Here is an 18,842-nt window from a genome sequence, read left to right as displayed (position 1 = left end):
TTGGATCAATGTCTTCCAACACAATGGGATCTGAATCAAGTCTTTTGTTTAGCAATTGGTAAATGATTTAACAAAATAAGTATCAAGAATTTGAAAACTGAAATTTTTGTTTACCTGGCTCATCTGCTTCCCTTGCAATCTTTGCTAGGTTCTTACCAAAGGTACCTGTGGCTTTGCTGATGGTTGTGATCTGTCGGTGTATCTCCAGCTGATCACGCTCCAGTGGGATTATGCGATCAATGTAGTCAATCAATCCATCTCTAACCTCCCCCTTCAAAGCTCCCGTCGCCTTAGCTTTATAATGATATCGTGGGTTCAAAAAATACCCAGCGGCATGTATAGGGCGATGGAGTTGATTGTTTCATCCTTCATCAATGATTGCCCAAATGGGCCTATACTTAGCCACTTTATCCTTTGATGCCCTCTTTATTTGCTCATTTGCTTGATCCATAGCCTCATAAACGAAGCCCATAGCCAATCTTTCCCTATCCACCAACTGCAACACCTTAACCAGTGGTTCAACAAGCTTCACAATCTCTGTTGTCTTTCTCCAAAATATTTCTTCATTAACTTTTTTTTTCAATTCTTTGCCTTCCATTCTTCACTGGAAAAGATCTTTTGCAAGTTTCTATGTTTTGAAAGCATAGATTGCAATGTCCAAAAATGAGTAGCAAATCTAGTGATGGCAAGCCTAATAATATCCTTGCCCCCTGTGTGTCTCCTCACCAAGCTCAAAATCCATGAATGATTGTAGATAAATTTTGTTATGCTTTGGCATGATCTATAGTGTTTTTGACCCAATCTAATTTGCCAATATCCTCAAGCATGAGGTCTATGCAATGTGCAGCGCATGGGGTCCAAAAGATGGTTCTATTTTTTTCCTCTAACAGTTTACCAACAAGAACATAGTTAGAGGCATTATTTGTGATGACTTAAACAACATTAGCCACCCCCACCTCCTCAACAACCTCATCCAATAGCTAAAACAACAATTGTCCATCTTTTACCATATCAGATGCATCAACTGATTTTAGAAACATGGTTCCCTGTGGGCAAAAGATAAGAAAGTTTATGATGGTACAGTTTCTTTGATCAGTCCATCCATCTGACATGATGGTACATCTTGTTCTTGCCCACGAGTCCTTGAAATCTTTCAAATACTCATTAATGAAGGCAATTTCTTTCTGCAAACGATACCCCCTTAGCTCATGCATAGTAGGGCCTTTGAAGACATTTCCAGCAGCATGTACGGCATCAAACATAGGCTCATAATATGGTGAATGGGAAGCATTGAAGGGGATATCAGCATCATACCACCATCTAGCTATGTAATCACAAGCAGTCTCCCTCAATTCTTCCTCCAATGGTAATCTAAAGTGGGCTGCATATGACTTCTACTAGCTTGAGGACCATGTGCATCTGATGGAGAGGAGGGAGTGAAATAACCTTTGATATTCATATCACCCTTTTTCATTTTACCCTTTCCCTTTTCTTGAATAGACTCAAAAGAAAGAGGAACATATCAGAAAGGGTTGGATGCATCAGTACAAGGGATAGATAAAGAACCCTCAAAATCAAAATGGGGGTTGGTAGCCAACATTTTTTCGTATATTCCTCTTCCTCCCAATTTCAGCATCTAACTCTTTTTGCCTAGCCTTATCTTCTTTAAACTTCTCAAAGCTGGCTAACAAATCCTTCCTAATCCCCCCAATTTCTGGTGAGGTACATGGAGTAATTTGGCCTCTAATCCCCGCCAAGTGTTGTTTCAGCCTATTAAAGCCCCCAGGACCTTCCTTAATTTTCCTATGGCAAAATTTGCAATGCATTCGACTATCAACCATTTCAACATATGCCCAAGCAGCATCTTTCACTCTAGGTGCCACGTTTTGATTTGGAAATGAAAGCCAAAAATCTGAAAATGAAAACAAACAAAAACAAGCATTGATTCAATGTTCATTTCTTTCACAAAAAACACTCTTTTCAATTTCCAGATTTGCACATGAAATTTAATAAGCAAAAACAGATTTTTACAAGTGAAAAAAATACCTCCAAGCACAAACTGTCTCCTCAAGATTGCTCCAAGAAACCAACTCCTCAATGGCAAATGTTGTTACAAATGGCTGCCCAAGAAGCTCCTCACTCTAGCTACAATGCTTGCCCAAGACTCCTCACTGCTGCTCCAAAAACAAACTCATCAACTCCTCACAAACTCTCACTGAAATTCTCACTCAAATGCATGAGATGGTTGAGGAAATGAGAGGGGTTGAGCAAGTTAAATAGGTTTTAGGAGAGGGGAATGGACACCAAAGACAACATAGGCTAAATAAAAACTGGTTTGGAGTCCCCCAAAAGAATATTTAGAAAAAAAATTTCGTTGTTTGACGGGTTTATGGGCCGCTGTTTCCAACCCGACCGAGTAGGTTTGGACTCGGCCGAGACAGCCAGGTTAATACCGAGCTGGCCGAGTTGTTAGACAACCTAGCCGGCTAGGTATTAACCCGGACGGCCGAATCGAATCTTAGGCCGGGTCACCGTTGGAGGGTCTGGCTCGGACCAACTCAGCCGAGTCGGTTCCGAACCGGCCATTTTTGAAAATAAAGGCTGACGCAAAGCTAGAGAGGCTAACGCAGGGCCTAGAGGCAGCGCTGGGAGAACTTTGTGGGACAAACTGAGAGCTAGATAGGGTGACGCAGTCCCTATCAGAGTGACGCGGAGTAGCAAAAGTTGCATTGTTGCTGTGGGATTGCTCATCCGGTGATTTAGCTAGAATATCTGTCTCCGACTGAAAGGTACTACTGCTGAGGGCATTCTCTGTTGTGTGAGCCATTTCTGGCACCCAGGTTGTATTCTGAAACTGCATAATAATAAAACCCTCTAAATAGTTGCACCGGTTTTCCCACATTGGGTTTTTCCGGGGACATTAGTCCAAAAACAACACTGTCACTTGTGATCTTGTTTACTTGCAGTTGATAACCTGTATGTGTTGACACTGTATTTGTATTTATTTTCAGTATTTACATGGTAAATAACTTGTTAAGTAATTGAACAAGTAGGAAGAAATAAATCAGGTAGTACAGGATGAATTTCTAACAGATTAAACTTAGAAATTCCAACACTGTCATTAATAATATTATACTTTTGACCATTGAGACAAAACCTTGAAATTCTTTTTACACCAACTTATATAGGAAGTCATGCCCTTTCCAATGAGTATTCATTTACCTCCTAACTGTGTGTCATTGCAGAGATTTCACTTTTTGAAATATGTGTATGTTAAAAATTGAAAAAGGCTGCCAGCCAAGTTGAATAGGCTCACTAAGGCATGTTGGCTCCTCCAAATAGACATGTCTCTTCATAAACTCAAACAAGTAGATATACCCAACTGAACTTGTCCATTTTAGCTCTGAAATTTTCGGTCAAGAGAGTACAGAAAAAATTGGTTAAGAAGAGGTGAATTGCAGAAAAGAGCAAAGAGTTAAAAAAGGATGAATTTTGGTGAAAATTCTGTGATTGGGATTTGATCGATATACTGTGCAAACCTGAGACTTGTGTCACAAGCATATTTTGGAAACGTAGGACAGAACCTGAGTACTGTTTGGGCCCACAAATCTCACACTTTTTCAGAACAATGGTGTCTTCTGCTTGTAAAACGAATTAGTGGATCTGTGAAAGAATTTAAACCTGTTGTAGCTTGGATTTGTAGTGGGATTTTTTGGACCTGTGGAAGCATTTAAAATCAGATCCGTGGTGACAAAGTTTTGCACTGTGGAGGACATTTTCTTTGAACCATTGAAGCTCAGATCTGTTGAAAATAGTTTGGTCCAATATAGAACATCAGCAGATCTGTGGAGCATCTCTTCTTGACGTGGACAGTCTTTTGAAACAGTTTTTAAAGCAGCCCTTTGAGACAATTTGAGCAGACCTAGGAGGCATTTTGCAGCACTCCCTTGATGTCTTTAGAGCAGCCCTTGAAAAGATTCTGAAGCAGCATTTTGTAGACATGCAAGCACCTTGGAGCAGATTTTGAAGGGCTCTGAAGATAACATCTAAAGCAGTATTGAAGTGCCTTGGAAGCCATTACTGGGATAGCCCTTAGAAGATCTCTTGAGCAGACTTGAAAGCTTGTTGGTGCAGATCTTGAATACTTCTTAAGCAGGACTTCAAGTGATTCTAATGCAAGTTCTTGGGGATGATCTGAAGCCTACCTTGAGTACGTATAGAGGCATCTAGGGGACAGCTATTAGCAGAATTTGGAAGAGTCTTTGAGGAATTTTTGAAGGTGTTTAGATCAGACTAAGAGTCGGTTTAATAGCAGCTTTAAATACAGTTTTGGAAGACCTCCTGAAGTGGACTTTTTGGAACATATTTGAAGCAGTTCTTGAGCATCTTTTGAAGACTATTGAAGGACACTTAAGAAGATTCTGAAGACTGTTGTGTATTGCAGGCAGCGATAAGACTTGTGAGCAGACTTCTGGTGTTTTGGATAGGTAACACTTGAGGGAGTTTTGGCATCTCTTGAGAAGCAGTTCATTGAGCATCGTTCAGTGGAATCTTGACAATCTTTTGCTTGAAAAGGATCACTGTAAAGCAGCCCTTGAAATCTTGAAGAGCTTATTGAAGATTCTTGGAGGCCCTTGGAGCATGATTGAAACCCTCATGGAGTGACCTTGAAGGAAGTTGCTTGGGTATCATGAAGAGCTTTGAAGACTCCTTGAGTGATTGATAAAGTTGTCATTGATGAGCTAAGCAAGGTTATAGTTGAAGGCGAACTTGAAGATACTGTTAGTACTTGTTGTAGAAGGCATTAAGGAAGTCTTGAAGAACCATTTAACTTATTTTGATGGATTGAAGCATAGCGTTGGAGCCCTAGAGGATATGAGTCCTCAAGAAGATCAGGTTGGAGCCTCATAAAAACAAGGTTGGGGCCTTGTGGAAGATAGGGTTGGAGCCCTAGAGGTTGGAGCCTTGTGAAGTCCAAGTTGTTGCTTGGCAAAGTATAGGTTGGAGCCTAGTGATTGAAAGATTGGTGTCTTCATCTAGGGTTGGAGCCCTAAACATTATTGTACTTGATTTATTGTAAAGAAAAGAGTTGGAGTCCTTGTAATTTCCGATTAATAAAATTATTTATTCCATATTGTTCATTTTGTGTTATGTTTATAAGAGATCTAAATTGGTAAAGTAACAATTGTAAAAGGAATAATAATTCCCCCCCACCCCCCCCACCTTAGTGTTTCCAACAATACTCTGGGGAACCTAGGTGGACTATGTACCTTGGAGAGGTGGTCGTGCAGTGTCCTGTGGAATGCTTCCCAACATTGTGCTCTGATCTAGTGTTGAGATAGAACTTACATGACAAGGCCTTCGTAATTTGACAATGCTGATCATGATGATGTTAATACCGATGCTTACCAATCTAGATCCTTTCTTATAAAATATTTGAACTTGAGAATATCCCAATAAGCCATTATGAATACCTCCCTAGTTAAAAGGAAGAGTTGAAATTGTAACTAGGTTTGGTCTTCATAATATATAGTCATCATTAATGTATTTCTTATGATTTGTCAAGCATGTTCTTCATGCTAGAGTCAAAAATAATTTATTTTTTTGAGTCAAAAGAAAAATTATTTATTTCATGTCCCATTTGGACATTTAAAATAAAAAGAATTTGAATTTTTATTATGAGTCATATGCCCACAAGTTGACCACTTTGACCCTCTTTGGACAAGTCGGCCTAGCCCTCCAAGTGGCACCTATTCAACCCTCCTTGACAGCTATATATTGGAGATCCAATTGACCCATTTAAAGATCATTCATTCATCACATAAGCAAGTATCTTCTACACCCAAGCAAAGGAAGAAGAATCTGATTCAAAGGATAGCTAAGGCAAGGCAAAACAAAGAAGAATATTCCCTCGTTGACCAAATTTCTGACCTACTACAGTTGCATGTGTGAGATGTTTTCCTGTGGAAGAGGCCGAAATTTTTGAGGTCAGTTGTAGGTCCAGAATTACCGCTCAAGTTGAATTCCATTGTGCACTGACAATGGAAGCATGTGGGGCCTGACTCTGTCTTGACTCTAAAGTATAACCACCACTTACCTACCACCGCCCAAACCATAATACCTCCTCCCGATTAATACCACCCATCAATACCTCCTCCCGACTCCTTTGCAGGTGGCCGAAAACCACCCTTTGTGGCCCTCCAAACTGCTCTGAGATGATCCCTGTGGTAAAGGGATTGGCATTAACAGTGGCAGAAGATGGGCCTCCATTGCCTTAGAGGACATATATCCATCATTCACGCTAATCATAACCCATTTCAAGCAAGGCATTGAGGGTTCCATGAAAAAGGAAGGTGGCATCCATCTCTTAAGGCTCTACGTTGACCCCAAGATGAATGTTAGACTCTCCAAAAGGAATCTTGGCCCCAAAAGGTGAATGTTGGAGTACTTTTCCATCTTTCAAGAATCCTTGAGATAAAGCAACGTCAAATCAAGTGGAACATTGTATACCTAAGGCAAATTGGGCCCTCAAGATAAGCATGCTTCCTTTAAGCAAGCCAAACCTCTCTTCATGAGACGTTGTCCCTCTTTTGTTGGTTTCAAGAATGTAAAGCAAATTTTGATGTAATGATTTAGTCACCAATCAAATTGTGGATGACAAACCACTTGTTTCTTGAAGTTTCTTAGCTAATTCTAGGGAGCAAAAGCAGGTTAAATGGTGTAAGCCTCTTCTATAAATTGAAGGGTCGCTCTCCTCCTAAATGTTGTGAATTTCTTAAGATCATTATGCCATAATGTAATTACTTGCATGAAGCATTGGTGTTGACTATTAGAGTTTCTCTTTCTTGGTTATTCTTCTATATTTTCAAAAGCATTATTGTGATAATACAAAACTGCTACAAGGCTACTTGGAAGGGTTTATTCTCTCACTCTCACCTTTATTGGTTTGAGGTGAGCATTAACCCTCCATGTTGGGCCATACCCTCAAGGGTTCCTTGTGGTGTTTTGATTTTATTTCATGCCATAATTGATCTTGTGTTTGTAACTTTTACCATTTGAAGGTATCCATTCTAGTGGGGCCTTGGTTTCATTACTTATCTTGATTAGACAAGAAGTTGATTTATATCCTAGAGTTCTAGCCTTTGTCCCTAATCCACGAGCATTGATAACCAACTTTAAAGGGGGTAACTCATCTTGACCGCAATTGTCCTAGTGGAGATAAGGAACTAAAGCCCTAATCTCAACAACCAACAACTTTGTTTAAGGGAAATAGTCACCTAGAAGGGGACATCAAGGGTTTGTTCTCTCACTCTCACCTTTAATTGTTTGAGGTAAGCATTAATCCTCCCTATTGGGCAATAATTGATCTTGTGGTTGAAAGTGTTCCCTTTTGGAGGTAACCCTTCTAGTGGTGTTGATGTGAGTAGCATCGAAAGGTCTTCTACAATTGCTTGTTGTCTTAGCATTTGGAAGACAATATTTGTCTCTTCTAGTAATTTATGTTTTCTTTCCTAACTTTAAATTAGGAATAGTACAAAAATTAAAGTCAAATAATTATTATGGAATAGTGGTTTATTTTCTAAGGATAAATAATTTAATTATTTACATGACTTAGAAATAATCTCAATTGTTGATCTTCAAGATGTTTCTAGAAGGAAGATTCAAGATGCTTCTAGAGAGAATATTGGGGTTTGGGATTTGGACTTAATGAAGAATCAAGATTATAAATGGAGGCTAGGAATGGAGGTGAAGACACAACAAAGAGCACAAGTGTGTGAGTCAGTCATCACGAGAGAGATTGCTTTTCTCTACGATGTGAGTGGCTCAGTGACTAGTGCACAAACAAGGAAAAGTGTGAGTGTGTTTGAGCGAATCCAAGAGGGCTGAGTTGGAGGAGATCGCAGGGTCAAGTTGTTGGAAGGAGATTGATTTTGTCTGGAGGAGGTCGAGTTGTTGGAGTGCTAGGGCTTTTCCAGTGCGCATTAGTAACAGGGCACAAATCGAGTTGTTGGAGGGTACAGATTTGATTGTTGGAGGCCAATTTATTCAAAACGATTTCATTTGGAGGCAGATTTCCTTCAGGCCAATTTACCTTGGCCAAATTCATTTTGACGAAGCCAAGTTGCAGGTTCCAAATTGCATTTTTCCTTGTATCTCTATGGGTGGAAAAATCCAATTTTCTAGATAATGTAATGACACAAAATTGATTGTGAGTTAATTAACTTTTTGCAATGTGTGATTGATCTCTCTAGGTTATTTTCATTGCATTATTTTAATTCTGGAAGTTAAAGATACTAATGATTTTATTTTTCAGTGATCCAGTTATTATTTGGGTAAATAATAATAATCGGGGATAAATTAGATTTCCATGAGAAAATAAATCTACACAGTATTAGAAATTTAACAAGTGGGGCCTTGGTTTCATCACTTATCCTGATTAAAAAGAGGTTGATTTATCTTCTAGGGTTCTAGCCTCTTTCCCTAATCCACAAGCATTGATAACCAATTTTAAAGGGAGCCACTCATCTTGACGTCAATTGTCCTAGTCAAGATAAGGCACTTGAGCCGTAATCCCAACAACCAACCATTTTTTTCAAAATTCTAATTCTTATTATTTATTTCCATAAATTTAAAAAATACAAAAAGTAGAAAAAGATCTCAAATTTAAAAAATATTTATCTAGCTCAAGCCTAAATAGCATCTTAAAGCTAGAAGTCTTAGGAATTGTGCTTAAGTTATTGATCTATAGGCCCAAAAGAAGTTTTGTTTACTTTATTTGTGCTTTACAAATTGATCTAACATTGTTTTGTGGGATTTTAGTGTTTTCTCAATTCTAGAAATTAATTACAGCAATATTATTTCAAGGATTTTTGGAACCCTAAGCTTAGGGTTTGGTGGAGAAAGGCTATCCATAACCCTAATTAAGCCTAGTTTCATTTTTGAATTGTTTTAAGCGCATATTATTCATATTTAGAAGTGATTTACACCTCATAATGTGTTAGAAGTTGTTTTATTTTGACTGACAAATTTTTTGGTCTTGACAAAATAGTTTTAAAATTAGTTGGTCTTAACCAAAAGTTGGTCGAACCCACTGGTCAGATAGGGCTAGTGAACAAACTGGTTGAAAACACAAATTGGAGGGCCAGTATGTGCTAGTTAGGTGCCAAACGGGTTGGTTTGGTACCTAATCATACAAATTGGTCCTAATCGGCTAGTTCCAACCTTAATCAACGCGGTTAGATCTCACATGCATGGGGTAATTTGGGAACCCCACCAGCAGTTTCATGGGTGGTTTTCCTCCCAAAACAACCCCCTTAGGCCCTAAAACCACCCCCCCCACCCCTCCAAACCCTAAACCTAAACAAAAAACCTAACTCAACCCTAGTAATGTTGCCATTCAATGGTAGTGTTGAATTCTTAAAGTCAAAGTCCTTTTACTTTAATTTTTAACATTACCATTAATTGTTTTAGGATGTTTGAGAGTGGTTCCAACCTCATTGGATTTCAAATGGAGAAAGTGGAATTTTAGATTTCACTCAAAATCCAACATACTTAACAAATTTCAAGATTTCAGATTTGGAGGATTTCAATGTTTTCATTTGATTATGTCATGTGTAAGGGCACGGGATTGCCATTTGGTCAAGCGCTGCAATATCTTTAATGTACCTTGATGTTGTCGGTATTGATTGTTGAACTCCACTAATATTGGTGGTATTCATTATTGGACTCCTCTACCATGGCTTTAATAATGATGTACCTCAAAGCAAAATAATTGGCTAGGGGTGCTAATCTTTTTCTACCATATTATAAGGTTCAAGAGATGAACCCTTCACTCAAACCAAAGTCATTGATTAGGCATGTTAATCTTTTTCAATTTCTACCATAATATAAGATTAAGGAATCCAAGTTTGAATACTCTGAGCTAAATGATGTTTATGCAGTTCTTGTTGATGATCCCATTTTAGTTGTGGTGAATCAGTGGTGAGCTCGATGAGCAATCAAGTTTATCAGTGATTTGTAGTAGGTCAGTGACCCAATAACTTGTAGCATTGTTTTTGGACTCTATGGGCCACTTAGAGCCTCATTAATTATGTATTTTGTTGTTGAATGGATTTTAGTCTGGGCCATTTAGATATATTCACCCTTACATGGTATATAGATGAGAATTTTTTTCATATTTTGTCTCTAATGGTTTGGAATCATGGTTTGAAGTCTTAAAAGCAAATTCCTTCATTATTATTTTTCTTTTCAACTGTGATTTATGGTCACTAAGTGACCACTACATCCAAGGGCAATAATTCGGGCAAATCCACCCAAAGGGATCTACCCATCGACCTAATATGTCGAGCCTAACCCCAAGGGTATGGAGGAGATTTGACCCTATGACCTCCCAATTGGCAAGTACTTAGCAACAAGAACTCGACCAATTAAGCTATCCATTGGGGCAAATAAATTATTTCATTAAAAATTAATTATTTTATGTATTTTTTTCAAATATAGTTCAATCCAGTTTGATCTGGTTCCAATTTGAACCCAATTAGATAGGTGGCCAGTTCAAAAGTTTTTTAAATTATTCTTAACCCTAGGGGGATTGGCCCTCTTTTCTATGAAAGTTTGATTCCAGATTGCTATAGCTTCTTATTTTCCTGTATAATTTCATTGTTGGATTGTTATTTCACTCCTAACTTAGTGCCCAAGCACAAGCACCCAAGTATCTTTCATTCTAGCATGTTTCCACAATTCAGGATCACTTGTAAGGCACTCCAAATCTGCAATTTTCGACATTTTTTATCGCTTGCAGATCTGGAAGTGCAGGACAACAGCACGGTTGTCCAAATCAGAGCATATTATCTAGTGGTAATCAAAGGATATTCATCTTACTTGGTGAATGTGACTTACCCTCACTATTTGGCATCAAAGAAATCGTTTACTCCTAAGCTTCATCATACATAGGTGTTTCTAGGAACCGGTCACTCTAACTTATTAGTGAAGTGTGTAGATTTGGGACACCCCCTATGGGCTTTTAGGAGTTGGCTTAACATGTGGGGAGATAATGTTGAGGTGACAATAGGCATATCTCCTATGTGCTTACCCCTCAGCACCTTGATTGTGACCTTGCCAAGACTGCTAATCTAGACAATAACAAAGGGAATCCACAAAAGTAGAGAAAGAACACCAAGTCCTAAGGGAAAAATATCAAGCCAACACCTAACTAAGGTCAAGCAATCACTGAGCAGACTATCTCCACTATACATATCCATCAAGGACCATCTCCCATATGCCAAACCATCTCAAACAATCTGGGGGTTGAACATAGACCATGCACCCCAAAGCTCGTAAGGCTCCTCAAACATGGTCTAAACACTTTCAAAATAACTCCAAAAGATAACATGACTGATGTATGGTCTCTAACGCCATCTAATACTTACAACTACTAAAGCGTATATAATCAAAAGGATATTGCATAATATGCATTGTCATTTTGAGATATATGAACTGAATCTTCTAACTATTGCTTAGGCTCTGGAGTGTGCCAAAAGGAAGGTAGCATTTTTATGAAAATGAAGATATACAAATCAAAGCCCAGAAAACTTTAGATTGGAAGATCTCAAACCAACTTCAAAAACTATTGAAACATGTAGTAAACTTCAAATGCATGAAAATTCTAACCTAGTAAATTCCACTCAATAGAAGTAGTACATGGGTAATCTAATCCACCCTACCACAACTAGACAAGATATCTTGTAGTTTTCAACATGAAGCAACTTTGAAGATTTTAAGTATGTCAAACGTACTTACTAGACTTGAATATGAGATAATTGAAATTTTTCGGTTGGTTGGTTCTTCCAATGTAGACTGAGAGCGATGCACAAATGAGAAGAAGTCTATAATAAGCTACTCTTCACATGGGCTTAGCAACAATTCCAGAGATGGATAGGGAGAACTCAATTGTTTCTTTATCATTCGTAGAAGTAGAATATAAAGCAAATGCTGAAGTAACATGTGTAGGTGTTTGGCCTATGAACATTATTGAGGATTTAAACTAGCCATAAACACCAAAAATTTCCTTTGATATAGTTTGAGTATAATTGCAGTAACCAAAAATCATGCTTTTCATATAAGAAAAAGCCTAGAAGTCTACCATCATTATATCAGAAACCATGTGGCAAAAACATTAATTAAATTGACCTACTCCACATATGATCAATTAGCAGATATCTTCACAAAACCAATGGGAAAAATGAGATATTTCAATACAAGATTGAAATAAACAAAATTAAAGTAAGGTACTAGAATATTAAAATTCATATTGTATTAAATATCTATGTTGCAATAAAGTCAATTTTACAAGGATGAATGGCATAGACATGGCCGAAATGAATGGAAACAAAAGCATCATTGAAGGGAAGGTTGGGTATTGATGGCCATGGCTACAATTTAATAAGGACAAATATCAAAGCAACTAAAAATAAGGGATAAATATGAAATGTCAACAATATGGTTTAAGAGGATAAAGATGAAATTTGTAGAATATTTTTAGCAAACTTTCTACTGTATATGAGTCTCACCATGGATCATAATGAATAAAATTCTCTCTTTCTTTCCTGCATTCCTCCCAATGTTTTTGCCTCAATTTTTCTTATAATCTAACAAAAACTGTACAGCCAACCAAAAACAACGAAGTTAGAAGCTCATACCTTAGTTCTGGCTGCTTTGCGATGCGTCTAGCATCAAGACCAGTGATATACTTTTGCGCAGCTTGGACATTTTCCATGCCTAATAATTTTTTAATAATGTTATAAATTTAATATGAAGTTGAAGTCAACCAAGAAGGCCATTGTAAACTAATTCAAACTTAACCCTTCTAAAGAAATCATCCATAACAAAACAAATAACCAACAAGACTACATCTCCGAGAGCATCAATTAAAAAGACAAATATTCTCAGAAGTTTGTAACACCAAAACTACAGAAATAAACATTCCCACATTCACAAGCATGCACTTCCACTACTTTGTATAATGATCAGTGAAAATTAAGACTGACATTTTACACTTCTCTATTCACAAATCTAATGGATTTACGAGGTCATTTAGCCTCTAATATATCTTTCACTTGCATATGCTCCAAATGAACATGGTTGGAACAATAGAAGGCCAAAAATGAGTTTCTAGTAAATTCAAATGATAAATGAATAAACTAAAAGACAATTCTCATTATCAAATATATACACAATTAAGAAATTTCAAAACACATTGCCAAACAAATTATCAAATAACACTAATGATATTTATCGTTAATCATAAAACATGGGACCATTTGAGTGTACATATTAATCAAGGAAGACGGCTTCTTGAAAGTCACAGATGTTATCTAAATTAATCTTATGCATGGGATTCTTGAATGTCACAATAATTATTCAATTATAGTGTTCGACATCAAAATAATGATAAACCCAACACAACTCTAATCAACCATGATGCTTATTCGTAGCTGGCAATCAACTCAAATACGCTGCAAATGGCAGTGTAGAGAAATATAAGGCTAGATTCGTGGCAAAGGGGTATGCACAAAAATAAGGAACAGACGATGAGGAGACCTTCGCCCTAGTTGCCAGATATACCTCTATCAGATCCATCATATCTCTAGCAGCGTAGATGGGATGGGAAATTCACCAGATGGACATCAAGACAACATTCTTGAACGGGGTGATAGAAGAAGAGGTGTACATCGAGCGGCCTGAAGACTTCGAGACACATGAGAAGAGCACTCATGTATGCAGATTGAAGAAAGCCCTATATGGGCTAAAGCAGGCACCAAGAGCGTGGTATGGTCAGATTGATAGTTACTTGCAGCAGTTGGGATTCATCAAGAGTGATGCAAATCCCAACCTCTACTCTCTGATGGTGGAGAATGAACCTCTCATTCTGGTTTTATATGTAGATGATCTGTTTTTGACACGATCATCGAGGCTCATAGAGGACTGCAAAAGGAAACTTGCAGCAGAATTCGACATGAAGGATATGGGATTGACGCACTATTTTTTGGGGTTGGAAGTATGGTAGAAGAATGGGAAATCTCCTTGGGCAAGGAGGATATGCTACAGAAATTCTGAAGAGATTCAGAATGCAAAATTGCGAACCCATGGCAACACCCATGATTACCAACTGGAAAAAGATAGATTCCTCAGTGGGGCAGGGAAGTCGACCCCACCTTGTACAGACAGCTAATTGGGTCACTCATGTATCTAGTCAACACCAGGCCATACATTTGTTTCGCTGTCAATACCCTTAGTCAATTCATGGTGGAACCGAAAAGGGAAGATTGGGCAGCAGCTAGGCACATTCTCAAATATGTGAGTGGAACAATTGGACTCAAGTTGAAATATACTCGAGATGATGTCAGGTTGAACAGATTCACAGATGCAGATTGGGCAAGTAGTTCACTGGACAGGAAAAGTACCTTTGGGTACTGCTTCAGCGTTGGATCAGGGATGAGCACTTGGTGCAGCAAGAAGTAGAAGTCAGTGGCACTGAGCTCAGCAGAAGCATAATATATGGCAGTTAGCACAACTACGTGTGAAGCCATATGGCTTAGGAAATTGTTGGTGAGTTTGTTCAGGGAGAAAATCAGAGCGACCAATGTTTACTGTGATAATCAGAGTTGCATAAAACTCTCTGAGAATCCAGTATTTCATGATAGGTCAAAGCACATTGATATCAGATGTCATTTCATCAAGGATTGTGTTCAACGGTGGGTAGTCTAGCTGTAGTATGTCCCCACAAGAGATCAAGTAGTAGACATACTCACGAAAGCTCTAGGGAGAGATAACTTCATCCAGTTCAGGGAACATATGGGTATGGTAGAGAACCCATTTCAGTAGCAGATGGATTCTTAGTTGCCGCAGTAGCAAAAGGAGAGAGGGTTGCAGTGCAGATGCAATAGTTGATAGCAGTTCAACAGTGTCAACATCAACACAGATGCAACTCATATCAAAGTTGCACAGTAGTTGGTGGGCAGTAAAGCCAGACATCAGCAACGCAGCAGGAGGTGTTGCAGAATCAGAGTGATGCTCCAATGGGTTGCAGCACTAGAGTGAATTCCTCGCGAAGAGGGAGTGTTGATTTTTGTAGCATCGAATGTGCTCTAGCCTTGAAACTTTGCAAAGACGCTAAGACATATGCTTTCTCCAATACCTAGAAATCATTTGGGAAAATTCTACCTAGAGATGATTTAATTAAAATAATTAACTTTTTTAAATGATTCCCTAAGTCTAAACTTAGGAAATCTAATTAATAAAAGGGTATTAATTAAATCAAGTGAGAATCTTCTAGAAGAAGACATGGATCAATTTCCAATTAATCTTAGCCATCGAGTATGTTTTAATCCTGGCCATTGGTGCTCCAAGAGAAGATTATAAGAAGAAGTCGATGGGTAGATGGAGAAAACACCAGAGCAGATACACACTTGCTCAAGCAGATCGATTTTCTAACTGGATGAAGTTTGACAAGAGAAAATTGAATCAGAGAGTGAGTTACAAGTGGGAGAGAGAGGGCATCAGCATAGTCAGAGAGTGCAGGACAAATATGGAGGAGGCAGCGCAGAGGAGAGACGTAGAGCTGGGAAGGAGAAGGGGTGACGCAAGGCCTACATTATCAGTGCGCAAAGGGTGATGCAAAAAGCCCAGTGAAAGAGGCAGTAGGTCCTCTTCGGAGTCAAAGAACATTGTGGATCACCAATAAAATTCTCTCAATGATTCTTCCACTATTTTGTCTTGTACAAAAATTATTGTTGAAGATTAATAAAAGAAACCCTCATTTATTGCACTGGTTTTCGCACATTGGGTTTTTTCGATGACAATTGTCCAAAAATAATTGTGTCATTGTGGTTATATATGTGCTAGTATTTTCCTTGTATTTACTTTCCGCAAAATTTTATTTGTGAATATTGCAGTGTATGTATTTTGATATTTGCCGTAGAAAACTGCAAATAATTTGTTTAAGTAATTTAACAAATAAAAGTCCCGGATGCGGGTGAATAGTACAGTGAGGGGTACGAAGACGGCGGGATGGGCCGACGCGTGGAGCACATTCAACGCCATCTGGCCTCACTCGCTGCCAGACTTCAATCTCCCGGCAAGCTTATTCATTGTTGCGTTAATGCAGCGCGACATTCTATACTGGCATCTTTGCTCTTATTTCATGGTGCTCCTCCAATTCTGCTCTGTTCCTCCTCTGCAAATGTCTGGTCTCCTCGTAGCTGCAGTGCTCTGCTCTTGGGTTAATCCAAGGACCCATTGCGCTCAGGAACGCGGGGTAGATTCTCAGCTGGAACTCCTGGTTTTCCAAAGTCCTACCAGCATTTTCATTTGTCGTTTGTCCTCCTGCTTTTTTAGGTCTCCTTCGAGCGTGATTATTCTCCCCCTTCCAGTCTCTCCTGGTCCGCAAAGATTTGCTGTTTGCACTGTTCTTTTTGTTCTGATCAGCATGCCTATTCTGCACCAAAGAATGGGCTGCAGAAGGGGAGGCTCTCGTGGTCGACCCATTCGCCAGGCATCTTCCTCTTCCTCAGATACTTCTTCTTGCTCATCAAATTTCGGCACAGAAAGTCATCCAGCCACCAGGCAAGGTCGTGGTCGAGGTCGGGGGAACCAGACCTTATTGTCAGACTCCCTCCATTCTCACGCTCATACAGCCCACTTTCAAATCCCCTGCTCTCTTAGCAATCACTCTTTCATTGCTTCGGTTACTATTCAGCTGAGCGAATGCGCAGTTGGCTTGGTATGGAAACTCCAAATGCGACTATGGAGCCGAGGGTGGAAGAGTTGCCAGGTACCTCTCAATATCATAGCCAACTGAACAAAGTCCCAAGTGGTTCTGCCTCCCAGGATAAGCCAACTCTAGCGCGTCCGAGTGTTCCGATTGAAGGTGTTTAGCCAAGAGAAGAGGGCCATCCCTCAGACGATGATGCTTCCTCCAGTTTTGGATGTCGGATTGTGGAAGAAGTGCCTTCCACCGCTCAAGATGCATAATCAGGTTGTCGTTCTCTGTTGCAGTTTCCATGTCTGTTCAAGGCTAAAGGTTTAGTTGTTTTTTGACTAAGTTTTCAGTTCGGGTCATATGTATCAGCTCAGTCAAGTAGTTTCGGTACTCCGGTTAGTCTACTTTTTTGGACAATGTGGTTCCTGTCTCTATGTACCAGTCATGGTCTGGGTTCTAGTCAGTCTTTTGCTAGTTTTCTTGAGTCAATTTTCAGAATTGTAATGTGAGTAAGCCGCCTTCCAGGGCTAGACCTCTTGAGGCCGCTGCCTCTTTGTAAAAATATTTTGTATCAATATAGGAGTAGTCTTATTTAGAAAAGAACAAAAAAAAAAATTAACAAATAAAAGAAATATCATCAGTCACTGCAGTAGGATTCGGGATCACCGAATCTTCACAATAGCCTCCTGAATGTTGAATCTCTCTGCGGCCAAAATGGAGAAGTCTGAAAAATCTACTGAAGACATCCTGAGTATAATTTTCAATATGCCTTTTCTCTTCCACCCAGCATTGATCTGCTACTGTTGGACTAGCTGCAAATCAATTGATCCCAGATCGAACCGACTGATCTACTCACCGAAACCCTCTATCCGACAAATCCACACCTACAAATCTATACTTCTACGATTGATTGATTTTTTTTGTCAGCTGCAAGTGAAAATCAAACCCTCTGCCTCTCCAATTCGCACTTCCCGGTGGTCTGCGCAGTGTAAGAATTTTTTCTCAAAACTCTTTCTGAAACTGTAGAAAATTTTCCCTCACTACTAAATCTCTGATTTGATCTTCAATGCTCTGATACCATGTGAAAAATCCTTCAAATGCAACAATTGGAATTTACTCTTCTAACTAATTCATTATGCAGTTTATTTCTTACAACAAATAACGAATAAATCACACTACAATTCTTCACCATAAAATTACGTTGTAGAAAATAAACTGGAAATTGAGAAACAGATGCAAACACACACAAAAAAAGACACTAGTATTTTTGAACAAAAGTCCCTGGAAAAACCCAACTGGGAAAACCGGTGCATCAAAAGAGGGTTTATTTTGTTATGCAGTAGGAATATCTAAGTACAATATCTAGATGCCCAAACTACCAATTTTCCAGTAAAACAATCTGGCCAAGATATCTATGAGACAATTTGTCTCACTCCACAGTTGATCTGGCTCCAGAAACTGGCTCTACTAGGCCACTCGAAATACCCTTGCGTGAGCCTCTATCAGTGCTTGCGCAGGCCTACTCGCACACCTAGAACTGCTCGGAATCTGACATCCTAGAACTGCTCGGAATCTGACATCCTAGATGACTCTACCTCTAGAAGTGACTCACTTGGCTTTTTGGTGAAAATCTCAGCCACCAATTGCTATATCACCCTTCTCCTCAATTGAATCAAATTGCCTCGAGGCTTTTCTGCAACACCTGCGCAACCTCTAAATGAAATAACTCGGCCTCTTCGTTGTTGCCTCTTCGGAACTAGAAGGATCCTCCAGAATGTATTTGTTGCTACTCCTAAATCTCTACTACTCTCCTTTGTCTTGAACTCTTCTTCCTGCATTGAATCACGACAACTAGATAGCTCGATCTGCCCAAGGAACTCACTCTTTTTCTCACTCGATGTGTATATCTCCATCCCCATTGTCCTGCTCTTATAATCTCTTGTTGGCTCACCAATAGCCATGATTAGATCCACATCAACAATTAAGATTGTCCCACACTCAATCCATGTCAGTTTCTAGAGCTTTCTCACCTTTCCTTAATTAATTGTTATTAATTAACTAGTTTTCCTAAGTTAAACTTAAG

At 39.0% G+C, this 18,842-nt stretch overlaps 1 protein-coding gene across 8 annotated transcripts in view; it reads right to left on the bottom strand.

Annotated features, from left to right (window-relative positions):
- Nucleotides 1–18,842, bottom strand: part of ILA (putative protein kinase regulator ILITHYIA) — a 356,320-nt gene that overhangs the window by 16,722 nt on the left and 320,756 nt on the right. For 7 of the 8 annotated variants that reach the window (XM_089396171.1, XM_089396172.1, XM_089396170.1 and 4 more), the window contains exon 60: nt 12,699–12,777. The exons of the other annotated variant lie outside the window; for it this stretch is intronic. In XM_089396171.1, coding sequence (XP_089252297.1) covers nt 12,699–12,777 — 79 coding nt within the window. The remainder of the gene's footprint in view (nt 1–12,698; nt 12,778–18,842) is intronic. 8 annotated transcript variants of the gene reach the window in all.

The sequence above is a fragment of the Pinus tabuliformis genome, chromosome 1_2 (assembly GCF_031772625.1).
Source record: "Pinus tabuliformis cultivar Carrire ecotype Pingquan chromosome 1_2, CPIR1, whole genome shotgun sequence".
NCBI classification, from domain to species: Eukaryota; Viridiplantae; Streptophyta; class Pinopsida; order Pinales; family Pinaceae; genus Pinus; species Pinus tabuliformis.
Note: the sequence above shows the minus strand (reverse complement) of the source record. Positions and strands in the feature narration are given on the sequence as shown.